The sequence below is a fragment of the Dama dama genome, chromosome 24 (genome assembly GCF_033118175.1).
Source record: "Dama dama isolate Ldn47 chromosome 24, ASM3311817v1, whole genome shotgun sequence".
In the NCBI taxonomy this organism is placed as follows: Eukaryota; Metazoa; Chordata; class Mammalia; order Artiodactyla; family Cervidae; genus Dama; species Dama dama.
The window spans coordinates 16,331,148-16,354,125 of NC_083704.1; the positions used below are offsets into that span (position 1 = coordinate 16,331,148).

At 47.0% G+C, this 22,978-nt stretch overlaps 1 protein-coding gene across 1 annotated transcript in view; it reads left to right on the forward strand.

The window, feature by feature from the left end:
• The first annotated feature begins 1,948 nt into the window (after positions 1–1,948).
• Positions 1,949–22,978, forward strand: part of DCLK3 (doublecortin like kinase 3) — a 30,632-nt gene continuing 9,602 nt past the window's right edge. The window contains exons 1-2 of the mRNA XM_061129142.1: positions 1,949–1,973; positions 18,283–20,168. Of these exons, the coding sequence (XP_060985125.1) occupies positions 1,949–1,973; positions 18,283–20,168 (1,911 nt within the window). The remainder of the gene's footprint in view (positions 1,974–18,282; positions 20,169–22,978) is intronic.

Genomic DNA, 22,978 nt, shown 5'->3' on the forward strand with positions numbered 1-22,978 from the left:
GTCAGAGGCAGATCATTCAGGTCCCATGTAATGGGCAGGGGGGCGCAGAGAACATGCATGTAGGTAGCAAGTAGTTAAGGGAGTGGAGAGGAGGCATCAGATTTGAGAGACATTTAGGAAGTGGAGTCCCTAGGACTTGGAGATTGACCAGATGTGGACGGTGAAGGAAAGGATTGGGAGAAGGAACTGACTCTTGGCTGTGGAGGTCGGAGAATGGGGGAAGTTGAGGGTGCCGCTGTCCCAGGAGAAGACCATATGCATCCATGGGAGGAACAGAAGAGCTTTGGGGCAGACTGTGTTCAGCCACATCCATCACCCCACTTTTTCTAACTGACCAAAGCCCTTCTGAACCAATTTCTGAGAAGCTCTCGCATCTTGCGGTGTCTTATTTTTCCCTCTCCAGGACATTTCATTAGTGTTCATTTGGAGGTTCTGAGTTAACCCATCTCTTGTGCCTGCCACTTCTGACCCGTTGGAGAAGGTCAGAATCTGCCAGAATCTGGTAACATTTTGCCTAATTAAACACACACTTTTTTGTCTTCTGCATGTTGGAGGAAAGTGATAATCGTTTGAGAAAACTGGGGATGGTTTTGAGATTGAAGCTGTCATCCTATATCATGTGAGCTTAGTGATCTGCCTTCAGTTTCGAAGAGCACCAACGATTCACTTTCCGCTCTGTGCTTTTTGACAGAGAAGCTAAAAAATTCTCTGAGGAGAGAGCAGGCGTGGTGCTGTTTAAATGGTCTCTAGGTAATTATGCAATAAGAAGTATGGAAACTGCACTTCGGGGCAGAGGAGGGCAGAGAACATGAGGCCACCCAAACACACACGTGAAAAAGGGTCACAAAAACCCATCCCTGGTGGCTAGAGTGAAGTCTTGTACTAATGAAAGTTTTTGGCATTAATTTTAAAAGTTGGCATTATATATTTTTAAATGTATTATGTTGGCTGCGCTGGGTCTTCATTGAGCGTGGGCCTGCTCTAATTGTGGGGTGAGGGCTCCTTGCTGCGGTGGCCTCTCTTGTGCAGGGCACGGTCTCTAGGACTCGTGGGCTCCGTAGCTGCAGCTCGAGGGCTCTAGAGTTTGGACTCCATAGCTGTGGCACACAGGCTCACTTGTCCAGTGGCATATGGGATCTTACCAGACCAGGGATCGAACCCCTGTCTCCTGCATTGACAGGGAGATTCTTAATCACCAGACCACCAGGGAAGCCTCACATTAAGTAATTTGAAAGGTCACTTGGTATTTCCCTTTTGTATGAAGTATTAACCTAACGCACCAACAAGAGCAAAAAGCTGCTGTAAGTGGCATCCACCCTGTCTGTCCTCATGCCTGACAAATTTCCACTTGTCTCTTGGTCTCTACACAGGCATCACCTTCACAGCAGCACCTCTCAGGGCCTCCAGGGGGACATGCAGGCTTCCCTTGCTGGTTTTCTTTGGAACCTGTGGTCAGTGGTTTGTGAGCTAGTCCTTACTGGTCACCCTCAGAAACCACATACTACATGCAAACAGGCTTGGAATCCCCCAGAACTGGTGGGGCATTTTTCCCTACCAGTCACCTCCACACCCACAAGCTAGTCCAGGGCACCTTCAGGGAGCACCTTTGCACCTCAGTGCTGATTGGGGGAGCAGATCTCCCAACAATGATAAGCCTTGGTTTTAGAAGTGTCTTTCCAGGAATGGACTGGATGAAGCTGGTCGTTTAGTTTCGTTCAGATGCTCTGTAGGTGTCAGATTGGCTAAAGAATCCTCTGGAGCTTGGGTCTTTGCATTGGTGGCAGAGACGGTGCTCCCCAGATATCCACATCTCCCCTTCTTTAGCAGATGCTGTGAGTCCCCCACAGAGGAGGAGATGGTTGCATGGCACCACCACAGCCCCTGTCCTGACGCATTTCCTGCAATGCACTGCAGCCCCGTTGGAGGGCTTTCCCTGGCTGCAAGGGGCATGGTTGGCCCAGAAGTGCTGGGAGGTTAGTGCTCCTGGGAGCAGCCCTGGACCACTGATGAAGGGCGATGGGTAGATATATACCACAGTTCCCCTGTCCCCCTGGTGGGCCAGCCCGTGGACATCCTCTGCCTGTCCTCCCCAGAGGTTCCCAGCAGAGCTGAGCCCAGGTTGCCCCCAGCAGTGATCTGCTCATTCATGCTCCTATACTGCCTCATTTCTTCCGCCTCCTCCAGTATGTCCCAGGCTCACCTCCCCCAGTCAACCCAAAGCCTTCCCCCAGGCTCTGCTTTAGGTAGAGTCCAACCCAAGTCGAAGTCTGCTTTGGGGCCAGTCCACCCCAAGACCCTTTGGTTTGGTTGGGTGGGTGGAAGTGCTGTGTGTCACTTCTCATGAGAGTGAGCAAGAGCCAGGGCACTCCCATTGTGTCTCTCCCACCACTGCAGCAACCCGGGAGGATCTGAGATGGAGGAACAGGCTCAGCCCAGTGGGATTTCGCAGGAGCAAGAAGCTTGTATTATGGTAGCCTCTGAGCTTCTTGGCATTGACTGGTTGGAGCACCTCACCACCTGACACACAGCATTGGCCCTGTCCCTGTGGATAGGCTGGCATCACTAAAGTCAGTTCATCCTTCCTGATACCTAAGAACTCTTGGGATCTTTTACCCGAGCTCATCTTTAATGTTTCTGTTTTCCAAACTTGTTCTCTCTTCAGTGGTTTGATTAATATTAAAGTACCACTTATTTGTTTTTCTGTGACTTGTAATTAATTCACCTTGAATTTATTTTGGTACATGCTTGTCAAATAAAAATCCAAGTGCATCGCATTTCCAGATTATTATCCAATTGTTCCAATATTGAATGAAAATCCTTCCCTTCTCAATTACTTTGTAATGATCCTTTATTATACATTAAATTCTCAAATGAGGTAGCATCTATTTTGGGGCTACAGTTTTCTTTTTTGTGAAATTCAGCTCGTTTTGTGTAAGTACCAAGGCATTGTAATTATAGCTGTATAATACATTTTACTATCCTCATTACTCATTTCCCTCTTGTCTGTCTTTAAAAATTACATTAGTGCTTAAATGGCATCAAACCTACAAATCCCAACTGAAAAGAACTGATATGTTTAACCTATTAGGACTTCACATTCTGGAACCATTATTTAAATGGATATCCTATCTCCTCTCTCAGTTTTGTGATTTTTCTTATGGGCTTCCCTGATAGCTCAATTGGTAAAGAATCTGCCTCCAATGCAGGAGACAACTCTGGTTCGATTCCTGGGTTGGGAAGATCCCCTGGAGAAAGAAATGGCAACCCAACTCCAGTACGCTTGCCTGGAAAATCCCATGGACCAAGGAGCCTGGTAGGCTACAGTCAACGGGGTCGCAAAGAATCAGACACAACTGAGTGACTAACACTTATGCTGACCATATGTATTTCTTGCTAACCTCATTCCTAGGAATTATATGTATGTTAACATTATGTATGTTCTTACTTTAAAATTGTATTTCCCAACTGATTGTTGTTGTTATACAGGAAAACCTAATATTAAATATATGTAATTTTAAAATGTTGGCCTTATAGTTGACCACTAGCTAATTGTATTTTGCGGTGAAAAATAGAAAACTTTCATTAGCTTCCGTGTGCCCTAATTGCCTTTCCAAGTGGCTCTGAATAAATAAATGGATATATGCTAGAGTTGAAATGAACTCAAGGGACTTCCCTGGCAGTCCAGTGGTTAGGACTCCACATTTCTACTGTAAGGGGCACGGGTGGGATCCCTGGTTGGGGGACTAAGATCCCATATGCTGCGACAAAAAAAAAGAAAAGAGAAAATTCAGGGAGTGAAGGAGGGATAGAGAGAAAAGGTATACAAAGGAACTGGGCATTTGGTAGGAATCGTCGCAGCCAACCCGCAGTCTACGTGCAGAGTTACAGATGCTGTGAGACAAATAGCTTGGGTTCACTGTGCTTTCTCTTTGAGACATCGTCTCTCAAGAATTTGAAACTCACTTGTAGGTGTCTCTGACTGGTCCTAGACATCAGTAGCTCCAACATCACAGTCTTCTCTTTGACAACTGACCCTTCTTGGTCATAACATGTTTGTATTTTGAGTCTGGATAATAAAAGACACCGTCAGAGGACTCTGGCAGGGACAGTCAAGACAGTCAAGATTAAAGAACTAGAACTGACAGGTCAGACTGGTTAAAGTAAGACAAAATAAAAGGAGTCCTTTTATTTTACTTACTGTGTTTGAGTTAAGAAAACCAAAATCATGGGAAATGTTAATTGAAAAAGAAAAAAAGGAACTAGATGGAAGCTCATTTTTTCTTTGTGGAACTTGGAGTCAAGCGATGCCCAGGGGTGGCAGACCTCCCCAGCAAACTAATTATGAGGAAGTGGCCAAGTGCAGGGTTATGTGTGCTTGCAGTGGCTTTTAGAACTTCTAGTGCTTTCTCTTTAATGCCACTAATATTAAATCTAGAATTCCCAGGTGTTGCTCATTTTCTACAAGAACAGTATAACTGAGGAGGTTTGCTGGGGTTTTTGTTTGTTTGTTTTTTTATTATGGTTTGCTGGTTTCGAAGACTGTCTTTGCCAAAGCAGTCCTGTAGCGTGAAAGAAACACAGGGATCCACACTTGGATTAAGGAGAAACGGGGGATACGTACAAAGTGAGACCCAGTGGAAAGACCCCTGCGGGTTCCATGTTCTCGGGAAGGTTTGTCAGTTATTTGCTTTTTTCCCAGTTGCTTTGTCTATAGTACGGAGCAAAGTCATCAGCGGCTGCCTGGTGCTGTAAGTTTCCTGTGCTTTCTTCATCAGAGGACAAAGTAGGTGTCCTTGCTAAGGGGTTTTTCTAGAAAGACAAGTGGAGTGTTTGTGTCGAGGTGGGGAGGGTTGGGTTTGTCTCAGCTTGTTTGCTGTGGTCATACACACAATGTGTGGGTGTTCTTAAGTGAGGGTGTTAACCGAGGAAAAAACATGCATGGTGGATTTTTATTCGAATTGCCTTTTGTTTCTAATGAAACTCGAGAGAAGGGATGCCTTCTACTTAGGAATTTGGAAAAATGCCACCAAACACAAAATGCTTAGTGCCGATTCTTATTTTAAAATTGAAAGGCTTCTCGGGATTTCCCTGATGGCCCAGGACTCCACACTTCTACTGCAGAGGGTGAGGGTTCAATCCAGGTCGGGGAACTAAGATCCCACATGCCTTGCAGTGTGGTTCTACCCTCAAAATAAAATAACAAAATGTAAAGACCACTCATAATTTGGGGGCAGTGGTGGGGGTCTGTGTTCCCTGGAAGCGGACCCTGAGGTAGGGATTCCTGTGTGTGTGACTTTGGCGGGAGGGCTGACAGGAGAAGGAGGTGGGGGAACAAGGTGAGCGAGGGCTGCAGCTAAGCCAGGATGTGGTCTCAGCTGGGAGTGATGGGGCTTGCACTGCCTCAAGGAGCTGTTCTCCCTGTGGGGTAAGGGCCCTGTCTTTGTACCCTTCCCGCCCCCATCAATCAGAAGAGCTGGCGGGTGGCAGCTGCCGCCTGGTAAGGGCGTCTGAGTGGGCACTTGCAGCGTCCATGACTGAGGAGCTGTCAGTAGATTCGCGGGCAGAAACAGATAAAAAAAAATCCTGAGTACAGGATTGCCTTGATCACCTGGCCCATTGACTGCGAGGCTGTTTACCTAAAAACGACTATGGATTTGTTAGGTTCATTCCTGCAATACCTGTTTATGGACAGTCTGCCTATAAGCTTGCCATTAGGGCTGGGTGTTTGGAACCTTGCCAGGCAAGGCCCATTTACTTACTAGGCTTCATCCCTGCAGATCACATATTTTTGGGCAAATGTCAAGAGACGGCATTACAAGGGATCCTGAAGAAACTTAACCTCAAATGGAGAAGCCAGAGCCGCCAAGGTTTACCCCTGTTAAGGCTTGGAAGGAAGCAGCCTTGGTGAAAAGTATCTGTAAATGATGCTCTCAAAAGGCCTAGATGTAGCAGTGGGGCTGTTTAAGGGAACCATGTAAGTTTCTACTCACTGAGATTGGCATTTTTACGAATATACTTGTTTATCTGGCTGTGTCGGATCTTGGTGGTGACCTGCAGAATCTTCAGTCTTGGTTGTGGCATGCGGGATCTTTATGCGACATGCCAACGCTTGGTTGCAGTCTGTGGGCTCTCATTCCCCAATCAGGGCGCGAACATGGGCCCCCTGCATTGGGAGCCCAGAGTCTTAGCCACTGGACCGGCAGGGAAGTCCTGAGATCGCCTTAGTAGGGGACCTGTTGCCTTGGTGCCGCTGTTGTCAATCTGATGTAACTCCGAGGTACTGAGGGCTTACTCTGTGTGGGTGACCTTCTGCCTGTCATCTTGTGACCGTCTTTACCTCCTGTCTCCTGGGAGGCGGGGCTGGAGCTGGCCGTGCAGGCTCCCTTGGAGTGGGGAACGCCAGGTACTCGGCCAGCAGAGGTGCAGTTGAGGACCCCTGTGGCTCTGATACTCACGTTGGGTATTGGGCTGGAGCTGCATAGTATTAAATACTTATTGGATGCAGTCGAAGTCCCTGCACTGTGACTTCTTCCCTACTTTCCAGTGAGAGGAAAACCAAGTCCAGTTTTAATTCCCTAAAGGAAGAAAAGTTTGTACCTTAATCTGCTTTCCCCCAGCATCACTCTTCTTTGTTTGGAATCTTAATTCACTCTGGGGAGTTGTTTTTTTTTTTTTTTTTTTTTTTTAGCTCATCCTGTCTACGGGGATCAGGGACGAGCTCACTTGTTTATTGCGAGCTGCAGGAATGCTGGGTGACCTTATTTTGCCCAGTTGGGATGTTGGCTGGCTTCATGATTGGAGCACAGTTAAACTGAGGCTGCTCTGCGTGGGCCTTGTTGCCTGTTGATGAGTCTGAGTCTGGCTTTGTTTCCTCTGGCTGATCCCATGAGTTTTGCTTTATTCCATGGTTACAAATGACTCCCCCAAACCTGTCTGAACTGTTGCTCAGAAAGATTCAGGATCTGTGGAAGAGTTGTTTCAGTTCTTACTAGGCTGGCTTTGTGGTGTGGGCTAATTGCTTAACCTCTCTGGTCTACAGTCATATCTAAAAATTTAGGGTGTTGGACTATTGGCCCTTTTAATTCTGATACCCACAGATTTTTCACCTACATGGCCTTTGCCTTCAACACATGGTCCTTCTTAAGATTCTTCTTTGTATCTTTCTTAGATTGATCCATGATATTACTTTTGTTTACAAAAGATGTATATTTCCATATAAGCAATTTCTGAGAATTTTTACCAATAAATCCAATCAATCATGTAATGACCATGCCTTAAATATTTATATAAAGTTCTTCCTCAGTCTGGTATACCTAAACCTCAGGTAGGGACTTCCCTGGCAGTCAAGTGGTTAAGACTCTGAGAATCCAATGCAGAGGATGTGGATTTGATCTTTACTCAAGCAACTAAGATCCTGAATGCAGTGCAGCATAGCCAAGAAAAATAAAATAACCCTCAGGTAAATAGCACAGTGGAACTACTTACGGTATTTATTTCTTCTTGAGTGAACTTTGGTAACATGTCTCTTTCAGGGAATCCACCCATTTCATTAAGTTGTCTTATTTATTGGCTCAAAATTATTCATCATATTCCTTTATTATTATTTTACATAAGCAGCCCCAGTGTTTTTCAAATGTGTCACTTCTGTATATGAATGAAAACTATATATATTTTTGGAACATTTACTCTTGAATCATTTTACTTGCTTGCTATTTAATTAAACGTTGCACATGGAGGTTGTCTTACAGAGAAGTCAAAATCGTTTAAAAACCACTTTTTAAAAATCCGCAAGCTCTTTGCTTCCTCTGTCCTTACAATAATGGCAGGTCTTTTGTTTTCGTGCTTTTGGCTGTGCCATGCAGCTTGTGGGGCCTTAGTTCCCCTACCAGGGATTGAACCATCGCCCTTGGCAGTGAAAGCACAGAGTTCTAACCAGTGGACCACCAGAGAATTCCCAATAATGGATAGTGGAGGTCTGTGCCTGCCCCTCAGATGTACGTCTGATAATGAGGGTCGAGAGTCTACAGGGAGGTGCTGGTGGATGGTACAGATACACCAAGTGTCTTTACATCACTCTGAGATCCGTCCAACCAGAGCACAGAGATGCAGAAATGAGTAAGATCTGCTCATCTCTCTAGAAGAAAAGACAATGGAAGAATTGCTTTTAGAATGATTGCCAGTGGTTCAGGAGTTAAGACTGTGCTTCCAGTGCAGGGGAAGCAGGTTCTATCCCCGGTCAGGAACTAAGATCCTACATGCCAAAAATAAAGAATGGTTACTGCACCTCACCTATAGGGATAGAGCGTGGTAAAGCTCTGTCTAGCCCAGTGTTTGAATGTTGTTCTGATGCAGGCGGGTAGAGACCAGTGGGCCGGTGAAAGCTTTGTGGTGTGATCACCAGACAGAAGAAGGAAAATACAAAGTCTGGCAGGATCAAGTCAGTTGGAGATGGGTCCCAAGGTGGGATGTAGTTTAGTGCTCCCTTTCCAAATAAACACACCCCCTTGAGCCTCCTTGAACAGTCCTGAGGGAAGCAAAACTTCAGCCCCAGTCAAGGTTATTGTGAATCTCTGAGCTGCAACAGACAAATAGGATTAAAAATCCAGGTCATAGGAAACCACAGCCCGGTCTGGGAGCTGTGCCTTCTTGTAATTCTACTGAGTAAGCGGTGATACCCCAGACGTGGGTGAGCTGGGGAGTGTTGGAAGAAACATTAAACCCAGGGGTCAGCCTGAAAGAGAAGCTGTCCCCAGCGGAAGCCTCGGTCAAAGCCAACCGGCACTGGATGTCACAGAGAAGGACCGACGTGAGGGACAACGGTGGGACACAGAGCAGCAAGCAAAAAGAGCATGAAGGCTTCGTGTGATGGAACAAGCAGAAGGCGGGAGAAGGGTTCATCTGGACAAACCGAGGGTGGGGAGAAGGTTATTTGTCGTGGTTACTGAGATGTCTGAAGTTCACCAGCCTGGAAGCAAACGAGGTCGTGTTAATATTAATGCCCAGCATGGGGTCCCAGTGGCCCCGCCTGTTCTCACAGGACCTCAGCCAGCATCCTCAGGGTCCCCCCTGGGGAGGATGTCACCTCATCCTCAGGTGCACCAGGGTGAGCATCCTCAGGATGCTCTGGTTCTTCCTCCATTTGTGATGTCACTCCTCACTTCCCTCCGCTTTGCTGTCCCCTGGCTGCCAGGGTGGTCCCAGGGCCCTACCTTGCCCCTTTCTGCTGTGCCCTTTACCTGCAGCTTCTCTGTATAGCTTAGGGCTATAGCTGTACTTGCTTCTCAAAGTGTGGTCCAGGGGCCAGCAGCATTGCATCACCTGGGAACCTTGTTAGAGCTGCAGAATCTCAGCCCCACCCTCCACCTGGACTGACTGTATTAGGATTGCATTTTAACATGGTCCCTGGTGGTGTCACAATTAGCATTTGAGAAGCCCTGCCAAATGGGAGCCGCTGGTTTTACCACTTTAGCAGGATGCTCAAAGAAAGCAGGTCAGTGACAACAGGGAAAAGTTCATACTTCAGTCCTGGGTCCTTTTTGTCCTGGGATGACCTGAGATGTTTGAGGGGAGAGGAGAATACCTTCTGGCTTGCATAAACAGGAGGATTCTTCAGATAAAATAAAACTAGCAGAGAAGAAAGTGGGAACTGTGACGTGATGATGAAGTGGGACCAGATCAGGGTGAGCCAGGAAACTGAGGGGTGGTAGATGAGAGATATTGAGGGGGGTCAGAGATGAGCTTTGAAAATGAGGGATGACATGTATGCTGGTTCACTTTAGAATCCCCTTGTAAACAACAGAGGCACCGCATAAAATGCATCACAATTTTCGAGGTAGCTGGGACAGTAAATGTCATCATTAAATCAGCAAGTACCTTGGGAAAAATATATCAGGCATCTGTTCTAACAAGGATTGGCAAACATCCCTCACCCAGAGACCCTAGAGAGCTTTTATGCCAACATGCTGGGAGGCACTTGGAACTGGCACAAGAAGCTTAGCAGATAAGAGAGAACCCTAAACCTGGGACATTTCTGAGATGAGAGCAGGAGAAAGTCTTTCTAATTACTCTGTTCCTGATGTCCTGTTGGTAATAAAACTTAATTAGCGACGACATTAGAATGTCATCGGTGATGACAGACAGTAAATAGTAGCATTTTATTTTACTACCTTACCCTTGTCAGTTTTCCCGGCTTTGATCAATACAGCCATTGCCCAGGCTTCCTAGTTACGAAACAGTAACTAGGCTTAGTAAAAGGCTGCGTTCCAATTTTTTATTCGTTTAGGAAACCCTCCTTGGGATGTTTGCATAATCAAATGTAAGTTCGCAAATGTTTCTCCTGCCTCAGATTTGCATATGAGCAAAATGAGTTTGTTCCCAAACAGCCCCTGGAAAAATCCCAGGACAAATGATTACTCAGTGAAAAGGAAAATGATTTCAGCCAATTCCGCTCCATCTCCCATAGACGAATGGAAGTGAATCGTCTCTTAGCACTGCCTACTGAGGCCCCCAGTAATCAGTCTGTTGACACCATCAAGGAATAAGGTTGATAAAGGGAAAGAATTTCAAGTGGCGCTTCCCTGTTAGGAAGGAAGATTCCCTGTCATTCAATGCATTGCATGGGCTTTTTTGTTGCATTGCTTATTAACCAGATGTTTTAAAACACCAATTTCCATTTCTTTTAATACTCAGAATTTGTAAAAGGTTAAAGAGTGATCATTTATTATTTAAGTCCTATAGCAATTTGGGTATGATTCTCCTATTTCTTTTTCTAGTGTGTTATTATAGGAGCCAAGGCGAGAATTCCAAAGCGGATTCTGACCTCAGGCATAGTTTTTCTTTCTGATGTAATTTAGACCTATGGGTTATGATTAAAAATGACTAGGAAGGGACTTCCCTGGTGATCCAGTGGTTAAGACTCAGTGCTTCCAAGGCAGGGGGCTTGGGTTCGATCCTTTGTTGGAGAACTAAGATCCCACATGCCTCAGAAGCAGAGCCAAAAATAAATAAAGACAGATGTACCACATTTTTTTAATGACTAGGAAATGGTACACTCCTTTTGTTCTCATGAAAGAATATAAGTAAAAGATTCATGTTAGCAGTATATTTTCTTTCTTTTTTTTTTCTTGACCCTAAACTTGATGATTAGCAGCCTGGATAAAATAATGATAAATGATTGGATAGGAAACTGGGTTCATGTGACTTTCGGTCATTTTGGTAGCCTTTTCAGTGTCAAAAGGTGTAGAGCTGATCCTTGTGGAACGAGGTTACATTAATTCATCTGAGTTATGGCAGCAGTGAGGAGGCACAGTTGCTTGGAGCCAAACCCATCAGAGGTAATAACAGCAAAATGCTTTTGCAGTTACTGAGTTTATTGGCTCAGACCAGTCAGAGAATCCTAGGATCAGTGAGCAGGAAGTTTGTCTGCCCACAGGAGCCGGATGCTTAGATCTGCCTGGATGTTTCTCTTAATATCCTGTCCCTACTGGTTTTCTGTTTCAGTCACTACTTAAATGACAAATTCTCCCTGCTGAGTCACATTTAGCATCACGTCCTCTTTGCCCTTGACATGTGTGTGGACTGGGAGGAAACTGGAGGTTATGAGACTTGTTTTGTTGGAGAGGGAAGAAAACATACCCAGTTGAGTGCCCACTCTATGCCAAACAGCATGCAGAGGTGAGGTGCCAGCGTTAGCCCACGTGGAAACCGAGGCTCAGAGAGGTCACATAGTGTTCCCAAGGTCACACAGCTACTCAGAGTCTGGTAAGACCAGGATTTAAATGAGAGCTTCTGACCCCATGTTCACATTCTTTGTGCAACTTGGAAAGGAAGCTTCACAAAACTCTGAAGAAATACACTCCTCTTCCCTCCCTGTATCATCTGTCCTTGGCCAACGCTACCTTGTCACATTTCCTGGTAGTCAGTGGATGTCTGTGACCATGTTTTCTTTCATCTCACTTGTTTCATCTAGTTAAGGTCTGTTGTGGGATGTCTGCCAGTGTGGAAACTAGTAGCGCTCAATTATTTGCAAGGAGAGCCGGAAGCCTGAGACCTGATATGTGTGCTGAAGTTAGTACTGGAAACGGGTTTCCCCAGTCTCACATGCTTATTATCTATCCTGGGACAGAGAGAGGGAGTTTGCATAATCCATGGTCTCTGCTTTTGGTGAGGCTGAGTTTAGTCGAGAGGGGGAATATTTACGCCTTTGAAGATGAAGTAACAGTGAGCTGAGGTGTGCAGAAGGAAGGGTCTCAAGCATTCATGTGAAACGTTGTTTTAATGAATGAACAGAGCTTCAGAAGAGGGAGCTGTGATGGTGAACTTGTGAGGTCAGGGAGGGTTTGGTGGTGGATGCAGGACTTAGGTCTTACGTGATGATGAGGCTTGGATGGGTGGGAGGAGTGAGGATGCCATCTTGGAGAGACAGCAATGAACCATCCTGAAGTGAGACCTTAGTTCCCTGCCCAAGACCTGAACCTGGGTAGCCTGGATGAACAGCCGGAATCCTAGCCGGCTAGTCTACTGGGGGCAAAAGGCTAGAAATAAAGTTCCCCTCGCGCCTGCTGTGTTTGAAATAGGAATTTCTCAAAGAGGCAAAAACTGGAAAAACAGGTACAAAACTTATTGTCAGAGATACAGTATAACGTGGGAGAGTGCACAGGGAAACATTGTGTTTGTTTAAGACAGAAGCAAGGCAGAAATACAGCCCGGAGAGAGGGGGTATGGGCAGTAAAGAGGCCATTAACTCATCTATATAAGGCAGTTCTTCTGAATTTTTGTTTACCTTTGGCCAGTTATTTCATTTCTTTTCCTACACCTGCCCTGTTCTGGGACCCACCCTTCCAGCGCCCCCCACCCCCCGCCCAATATGTATATGCAGCTTTTTTGCCAAGATGGATTCCAGCGCAGAGGCCAGTGGGAGGTTTGACGACACTTATTACGGGATGGCACGCCCTCGTTTTTGACCCCTGAGGAGCCTTCCTGTGCGTGTGCAGTTGGGGAGTTTTCTCTGACCTCATGAGCAGACCTCTTATCTCTTTACTCCAGCTGAGCTCAGCTCCTGCCATTAACTTTGTCCTTGGAGCATCTGGGGGAAACAAAGCTTCAATTTTACTCCATTTGACAAACTGCAGCTGCTCTGCCCAGGGGCCCATCTATCTCCTACCTCAGGTAGAGTGGGGTTGGGATGGGTGAGGTGCCACTGGACGAGGGCGCACCTTCCATGTCAAGCTGAAAAGTTTGGGTCTGACCCTCAAGGATGATAATAAGGAGCTCCCTTAGGCTCTTAAGGAGAGAACTGGCTTTGTGAAAGTTCTGCTGCATGCATGGGCTTGATGGGTGCTGGGAAAAACCCTATAAACATTTGTCTCGGGGGTGTTTGAGGCAAAAGCAGCGGTAGTGTCAAGCTGAGGTCAGTTTATGTTGCCGTAGGAAATTAACAGAAAAATGATGCCACAAGGGCATCCTTTCCTGCGCCTTTCCTGGAAACTGCCAACTGGTGGCTGAGGACTGGGAATGAGGATGCTTAATTTTTACGATGCCTACTTTGATTAGCTATTGTTAGTGTAGAGACAGAGTAAGGGTTATTATCCAAGATCGTGCTAGGTTGAGCCATATGAAATTTTTAAGGTAATTGGCAGTTGTTGTTCAGTCGCTAAGTCGTGTCCGACTCTTCGTGGCCTCATGGACTGCAGCATGCCAGGCTTCCCTGTCCTTCACTATCTCCCAGAGTTTGCTTGAACTCATGTCCATTGAGTCAGTGATGCCATCCAACCATCCTCTGAGATGTAATTGGTAGAACTGCTAGCAATTTCATACGGTTCTACTTAATTGATTTGTCAGTTGTTGTTGGAGATGCGTGGACATGGTCAGGTTATCTGGGTAGGTCCTGGTTAGTGCTGCTTAGAGTCAGCCCCGAAGTCCTCAGGGCACTGTTTCCCTTGGCTGATGGAGCTGTCCTGGAGACTGAACCCAGGATCCCAGGGATGTGCTAGGCTGTTCCTCTCCAGGCTGTTTGCTCTTCTTGCCTATGGACCAGGCATTCAGAGTCTCCTGATTTTTCCTCTTCCCTTTATTTATTTATTTTTCTTTATTTTTTTTTTCCTCTTCCCTTTAAAGAAGAAAAATCTGCCCTGGACTAAGAAATTTAAAGGAGGAAAGCGGGCTTGTGGAAGAGAAGATAAAAGTAATTGCATCTTGAGGTTGTGTTTCCCAGGACTCCCCAGTAGCATGATACAGACAAAACCAGAAGTGCTGCCTTCGTAGCTCCTAGTTATGTTGGGGAGAAGGGGTGCCAAGTTCTCACTCTGGCTCTAGATCACAGAGGTTTTAAAGGGGGTTTGAGAACAGCTGGGCAGTGGGCTGCGCATGCGTGATGGTGGTGTGGCAGAGACTGAGCTGTGCTATCGCCACATCTTTTGTGCCCGCGCCCTGGGATGGGGGCCACGCCCGTGGAGCCTTTCCTGGATTCAGGGATGGAGTGAGCCCAGAGTGCTGTCTTAACCACCAAGAATGAGGACGGGTTCTGAGTCAGGGTCTGCTGGAACCAGCTGGGGCACAGCCATCCCAGGGCATGGCCACCTCTCCCCCATCCCGACTCTGGGTACCACAGGCCAGGTCATCTACCACTACACGTGGACTCTGAAATCTCACTATCTGGGACCCTGAGTTCTCATCATGACTTGCCTCTGTCATCCTCAGTCACCACTGAACATGTGGCCCAGAGTGATTGTCTTGCTCCAAGAGTACTGTTGTATGTCTCCTGTGATGGGATCTTCCTGGACTTCCGCTGGCCCCCTCCTGAACCTCCTTCCTTCCATGCTAAACTCTCCTGCATCCCCCATGTATTCACAGAATGCGCCCTGTCCTCCTGATTCTGCCTGAACCTTTCCTGGAATTGTTTAGTCATTCAGTCCCATCCAACTCTTTTGGATCTCTATGGACTGTAGCCTGCCAGGCTCCTCTGTCCATGGGATTTTCCAGGCAAGAATACTGGAGTGGGTAGCCATTTCCTTCTCCAGGGGATCTTCCTGACCCAGGGATCGAACCCATATCTCCTGCTTGGCAGGCGGATTCTTCACCACCTGAGCCACAGACCTGTTTTCCCTTTCCTTAGCCTGACAAATGTATTGAGGGTCCCGCTCTGTAAGAAGCACCGTAAGGAAAACAAATGAAAAGACTTAGTCCCTCTGTGTACAGGCATTTGAGGGTCACCTTTCTTGGCATCCTTCCTGTTTCCTGAGGAAATGGGAACTAGTGTGACTCCTGGAGACCTCTCCTCTTGCTCTCTCAGCATCAACCTTCTCAGCCGAAAATGGAGGCAAATCAGAGAGATTATGAGAAGAAAGGAATGACAGATGTCCATAAATAAATAGTTTAACTGTAAACGTGACTGGTAAGCTTATAAATTCATGGCATGTGGGAAGAATCAGTAGGGCCACACTTGTCATCTAATCAGACACCTGTGTCTAGATGGAAATCATCTCAGAACAGATTGTATGTTATAATTAAAAACCAAAAAAAAAAAAAAAATTCTGTGTCAATATGCTGGGCCAAATTGCCCATCCTGGCAAAACTGGAGTGTCTGCTACAATTCAGATGTGCTTAAAAATAATCATTTAAAACTTCCTAAAGGAAGCCTAAATGGCAGGTCCCTGCATGTAGGATATGACATAGGGATCCTGTGGGGCAGCTTTAATAATTTGCAGCCCATCCTTGGGTTTTAACTGATTTCCATATGCTATCATTTTTCTGTTTCCTTTTCTACCCTGGGCAGAAATGAAAATTAAACCTCTTTTGTTTCAAGTACAGTTATACCCTGGAGCTGTTGCGAGTTCAATTCCTGAGCACTGCAATAAAGCGACTATCCCAATGTTTTTGATTTTGCAGTGCATATAAAAGTCATGTTTATACCCCACTATAGTCTACTAAGTGTGCCAGAGCATTATGTCTTAAAAAAACAATGACTTCCCTGGTGGCCAGTGGTTAAGACTCCGTGTTCCCAATGCAGGAGCCCGGGTTCGATCCCTGGTCAGGGAACTAGATCCTACATGTCACCGCTAAGACCTGGAGCCGGAGCCTATTATACAGAGTGAAGTAAGTCAGAAAGAGAAACACCCATACAGTATATTAACACATATATATGGAATTTAGAAAGACAGTAACACAATGATCCTATATGCAAGATAGCAAAAGAGACACAGATGTAAAGAAAAGACTTTTGGACTGTGTGGGAGAAGGGGAGGGTGGGATGATTTGAGAGAATAGCACTGAAACATGTATATTACCATATGTAAGACAGATGACCAGTGCAAGTTCGATGCATGAAGCAGGGCACTCAAAGCCAGTGCTCTGGGACAACCCAGAGGGATGGGGTGGGGAGGGAGGGGGAAGGGGGGGTCAGGATGGGGAGACACGTGCACACCCATGGCTGATTCATGTCGATGTATGGCAAAAACCACCACAATATTGTAAAGTAATTATCCTCCAATTAAACTGATTAATTAAAAAAATTAATGTGTTCAGTTCAAGGACAGAAAAAAAAAAAAAAGACCTGGAGCAGTCAAAAAAAAGGTACATACCTTAATTTAAAAATACCTTACTGGTAAAGAAGGAAAGCTAGCTATCATCTGAGCCTTCAGTGAGCCATAGGAGTAACATCTAAGATCCCCGGTCACAGATCACCATCACAAATATAACAATAATGACCAAATTTGAAATATTGTGTGAGTTACCAAAATAGGACACAGAGACGTGAAGTGAGCAAATGCCATTTGGTAAAATGATGTCCATAGACTTGCTTGACCTGGGGTTGCCACAAACTTCAATCAATAAAAAATGTAAAAAAAAATAAAAATAAAAATAAATTTAAAAATGTAATATCTTCAAAGATAAGAAAGTAGAGCACAATAAAATGAGGTAAAGCTGGGTATGTCTGACCAGGAAATACAGAGTCTTGTTTTATTCATTTATTCAGTTTATCAGGAAACATCATGAGAATGAGTACATTCTCATTTTTAAAGCTCTGAAGAATAAAATGACTTCGGTTTCCTTCTTTCCTTTTTTTGATAATGAGAGAAAAACACATTTGGAGAAGACCACTGTGTCATTTTCGCCCATGAGGTCCTTTGCTACCAGAATGAAATGATCATACAAAAGAGATATTAAGATCACAGGGACAGTATTAATAACTGGCAATCACTGTGCCCTTACTATGTGTCAAGCTCAAGTGAATCATAATCATTTTCTCATTTACTCTACCCAAAAGTCCTGGGAGGAAGGTGTTATCATTATCACTTCATACATGAAAAAAAAAAAAAGACAATAACCACCAGATTGTGAGTAATTTGTCCAAGTTCACACATAGGGCCAGTGGCCACTCCAGGGTTCAAATCCAGATTTGTCTCAAATTCTGTGCTCATAACCTCTTCACATCTTGTCTCACCCTGAAAGTCAAGCTGAGAAAACTGTTCTTGGCAAAGAGGTGGGTAAGATTTGAATTCTTTAGAGGTAAGGGGAAATCTAGGAGGGAACAGGTACGTATTTCTCTGTGTATGTGGCTGGGTCACTCTGCTGTACACCCTGAAACTAACACAACATTGTGGATTAACTGTACTTCAATTATTTTTTAAATGGAAAAAAACAATCTTTTGTGACTTAGCAGGAAAAAAAAAAAGATTTGGGTTCTTTAAGGTTCCAGAAAGTTCTGACCTCTTGTTGGTATTTCCTGGGCAGCAAATTTTGGACCTTTTATCTCAGTTTTAGATTTTTGAAAGTCAGGTCACTTTAGGATAGTGGGAGCTGCCTTCAGGGTCAGGCCTTGCCTAGAAAGGGCCCCCAAGGTGTGGTTCATCCTGGTACCCAGGAGACTTGGGCGGGGGGGGCACCTCAGGCCCAGGGCAGACTCCATACTGCATTCCTGGCTGCTCTTGGAGGAGACTGGGCAGGAGACCTCACATGTAACGGCTCCATTGTTTCAAGCAGATCCTCAACATGCACACTTCTAACCTGTGACAGCATCAGTCATCTTCAGTAAAGACTTTTTTCCTTTGTTCATTTGTTTAGTCGCTAAGTTGTGGCCAGCCCTTTTGCAACCACATTGGACTGTAGTCCTCCAGGCTCTTCTGTCCATGGGATTTCCTAGGCAGGAATACCGGAGTGGGTTGCCATTTCCTCCTCCAGGGGATCTTCCTGACCCAGGAATGAAACCCAGGTCTCCTGCATTGCAGGCAGGTTCTTTACCAACTGAGCTGGTCAAAGCGCTCTTTGAACCCACTGAACTAATAGTGTGTTGTCCTTTTCCCCCCGCAGGTCATCGAGGTCTCTGTGAACATTCTCTAAAATGTTTAAGCTCGAGAATCACGGAGCGGAAGCTGCAGGGCACCTGGCTGCCTGCTGGCCGAGGGAGCCTGGAGAAACCATCCTTGGGGTCACGCAGCTCTGCGGTGCCTGCGTTCAGCCCCCAGAGTGGCCTTCACCCCATCCACGCTGAGAACAGCCAGCTGAAGCCCAGGGTCGTGACTGTGGTCAAGGTGGGTGGCCACCCCCTCCGCAAGATCACCCTGCTCCTCAACAGGCGGTCCGTGCAGACCTTTGAGCAGCTCTTGGCTGACGTCTCAGAGGCCCTGGGCTTTCCCAGGTGGAAGAGTGACCGCGTGAGGAAGCTGTTCAACCTCAAAGGCCGGGAAATCAGGAGCGTGTCTGATTTCTTCAGGGAAGGAGATGCTTTCATAGCGGTGGGCAAAGAGCCGCTGACGCTGAAGAACATCCAGGTGGCTATGGAGGAACTGTACCCCAGCAAAGCCTGGGCCCTGACTTTGACCCAGCAGCACAGCCAGATCCCCTCTCCAAGGCTGAGAAGCAGACTTTACAGCAAGGCTGTGAAAGGGGGTCCCCCCTGTGGGGAGACCGAGACTACCAATAGCAGCGGTGAGGCTGCCAGGTCCCCGGCGGCCATCAGACCCCAGGGGCAGACCCCCGGGGAGGACAGGGCCAGAACCCCAAAGAAGTGGGGCAGAGGGAAGTGGGAGCCCGAATCTGGAAGCAAGGCGCCCAAGGATGCCGCCCTGGAGAGGCGTGCCAGTGGAGAGAAGCACCTGGCAGTGGAGATCGAAAAGACATCGGGGGAATTGATCAGGTGTGAAAAGTGTAAGCGGGAGAGAGAGCTCCAGAGAGAGCAGGGCCTGCAGAGGGAACGACTGTCCCTGGGCACCAGCGAGCTGGACCTGGGCAGGTGCCCCCGCTACGACGTGGAGAGGCTGGTGAGGACCAGGAGCTGCCGCAGGTCCCCGGAGGAGAAGCCCCAGGGTGGGGAGGAAGGCTGGAAGGAGGGTCCCCGGAGCAGTCCTGGGCACCCGCCGCAGGAACCGAGGAGACCCAGCAAAAGCGTCGACAAGAAAGAGGACAGAGACCCCGGAGGCCAGGAGGGTCATCCCCCTGCTGCAGCCAAGGCCAAGAGGGACGTTTTCGTTGGGGAAGCGCAGCCCCGCCGAGAGGAGAAAGATGGCAGGAACGCAGGCAGGAGCAAGCCGGGAGGCTGGCTCCGGAGGGAGCATCACGCCGACCTGGATCCGGAGAAGCTCCGCAGGACCCGAGGGGACGAGCAGGAGACGGAGAAGGAGAAGAAGCCCGGGGTGTCCGGAGCGAGGAGGACGATGGTTCCCCGCGATGAGCCGCCAGCCAGAATCGAAAAGGAGCCCAAGACGAGGCCGGAGGAGAGCAAGGCGGAGCGGCCGGGCCGGAGGCGGCGGCCCGCGGGCATCCTGGCGGCCGACGTGCGGAAGCACTACGCGCCGGGCCGGGTGATCGGCGACGGGAACTTTGCGGTGGTGAAGGAGTGCAGGCACCGAGGCACCCGGCAGGCCTACGCCATGAAGATCATCGACAAGGCCAAGCTCAAGGGGAAGGAGGACATGGTGGACAGCGAGATCCTCATCATCCAGAGCCTCTCTCACCCCAACATCGTGAAACTGCACGAAGTGTACGAAACGGACGCCGAGATCTACCTGATCATGGAGTACGTGCAGGGAGGGGACCTGTTCGACGCCATCATCGAAAGTGTGAAGTTCCCCGAGCGCGAGGCCGCCCTCATGCTCATGGACTTGTGCAAGGCGCTGGTGCACTTGCACGACAAGAGGATCGTGCACCGGGACCTCAAGCCGGAGAATCTGCTGGTGAGCCCTGCCCTGGTGGGAGAGGGCAGTTAGGGAAGATACGGGGGAACAGGGGCCTTCCTCCTGGTCCAGGGGTTAAGAGTTGGTGCTTCCAATGCAGAGGGTGCCAGGTGCTATCCCTGGTCTGGGCACTAAGATCCCACATGCCCCAAGGTGCAAGCAAAAATTATTTTTTAATCAAAAAAAATGAGATACAAAACATAGGAATGGTCACCTATTCTGTTACCCTTGCACCGTAGAACATTGCTGTGCTTGCGGACCTTAGTCATTCAGTCGTGTCTGACTCTTTGCGACCCTATGGACTGGAGCTCCCCAGGCTCCTCTGTCCATGGGGATTCTCCAGGCAAGAATACTGGAGTGGGCTGCCATGCCCTTTTCCAGGGGATCTTTCCAAGCCAGAAATCAAACCCAGGTCTCCCGCATTGCAGGCGTATTCCTTACCATCTGAGCCATCAGGGAAGCCTATAGAACATTACATATATATAATATATACATATATGTATATAATTTTTTATGTTGATATGTTGTATCTTCATTTTTGTTCAGACTAAGAAATTTTCTTTCCTTTTTTGTGGCCATAGAGTGTGGCATGCATGATCTTAGTTCCCCAACCAGGGATTGAATCTGCACCCTTTGCAGTAAAAACAGGAAGTCTTAACCACTGGACAGCCAGGGAAATCCCGGGAACATTACCTTTATGGTCTTTTTTTTTTTTTTTTAACATATTTGTTCCAGTATTTAAAACTTTGCTTATAGTTCAAAAATTGTGGAAATAAATGGGTTTTTATTAAATTAATGAGAAAGTAGCCTCCCAATTTAAGCAGAATGGAAAATGTTTCCTCATCCCCGGGAGAAGAGTATTTTCACTTGGACAGTGATCACATAGACTTCATTTCTTGGACATTTGCCCGTCTTCTGGCCTAGGTGTTAAGGGTGTCTGCTGGTAACAACTTCCCCTGTAGGCTTTGAGCCCATGCTCCCATTGAAAGCCCCCTGGCCCTTTTGCAGGAAGGGTCTTGCCACAGGCATTAAAAAGGCTTGGCACTGGGAACTTTCTGGTGGTCCAGTGGTTGGGACTCCACGTTCTCACTGCCGAGGGTCAGAGTTCCCTCCCTTGTCAGGAAACTAAGATTCCACGAGCCTCTAGCGTCAGCCCTTTTGTCTCTCTGGGGCTTTGAAAGAGAAATAGTAATGGTACCTATCTTGTACGGTTAAGGATGGATTGCTCACAGGAAAGGGACAATTAGCCCCAGACCACCAGGAGCTGGCCTGCCACTCACAGCTCAGCTGTTCTGGTTTTGGATTCAAACCATCTCCCCAAACACCTGCGTGAAATAAGGTTACTCTAGGACCATGATGTGTGCTTAGTCGTGTCCAACTCTTTGCAACCCCATGAACTAACTGTAGCCTACCAGGCTCCTCGCCTATGGGATCTCCCAGGCAAGAGTACTGGAATGGGTAGCCATTTGATGGATCCAGACAAAAGCAAGACCTCTTCATCATGATGTCCAAATCCAGATAAGAACAGGATAGTCCAGACCACAAGTGTGGCTACATATTCCCTTCCTGGGGACTGACTCACTGCCCCATCTTCTTCTCACCTTTTAGATAAGAATCACCAAGATGCCCAGTCACAGAATTACCCTCACATCCTGACAGTGTCCAGTTCATAGCAAAATCCTACTTTCTTGAACCCTCTTCCACATTACCTGGCACAGCCCAGATCTTACTAGCTCATTGAACACCCTCTTGCTTAGACACCTGGATCCCCAAGGTGGACCTTCTTGCTTGTTGCAATGAGGCAATCAACTGAACATGTTTCTGAGCTTCAGCTGTGTTCCTAGTGGGCTTCATTAGGACAGCACGCTTCACATGGTCACTCTCTGGCCCTTTATTCCACTTTCTTATTTGTAACCTCAATCACCACCTGATCTGTTTCATATTTATTTGTCTGTTCTCTCTTTGCTCCTCCTGGAAAGTCCTAGGACAGCAGAAACATTGTTTTATTCAGACTGTACCGTGAAACCTAGACCGGTTCTGTCACATAGTGGATATTCAATAAATATCAGTTGGATGAGTGGATGAATATAGACCCCAGTGTGCTGCCTGGTAATAGCAAGCCTTCCATCAGCGGCAGCTGGTGTCATTATTATGATGTTAAGAACAAGTCTGATATTACGGTGCACATCATGAAGAAGACTCCAAAGCCAGATTGCTGCGTATGAAGCTGGAGAAGATGGAAACAATGGTCTCTGTAAACCATACTTTTTTTTGGAGCGGGGATGGGCAGGGAGTTAGCCTGTTTCCTTTCATTTCATGGTTGTAGAGCCAGCCTGGAAACATCATGCCGTTACATTCATCTGCCTAAGTTGCTCCCACAAGCAGAATGAAACTCTAAGTGAGTCAAGCTAATTATCTGGTGAAGTGAGATCTAGTTGACCCTTCAATCAAACAACTTTGTTTTTGCCTAAATTCATAGAATTGCAGAACACTGACTGTCTGCCTGAGTGATCAGAATTACCATTGAGTAAATCTCCCTTTGAAAAATTTCATTTTTGCTTTTTTTTTTTTTTTTGACCACACTGAGAGGCTTGCAGGATCTTAGTTGCCCGACCAGGGACCAAACCTGGGCCCAGAGCAGTGAAAGCGCCAAGTCCTAACCAGTGATCCACCAAGGAAGTCTTGAAGAATTCCATGGTTGCATGAGTTGAGTGTCCTCACCCTTTTTTTAGTTTCTTTTTGTTTCTTTCTTTGGGGTCTGAGCCCAGGTATTCCCTGTGTGTGAAGTGTAGCACACTATTTACAGTGGC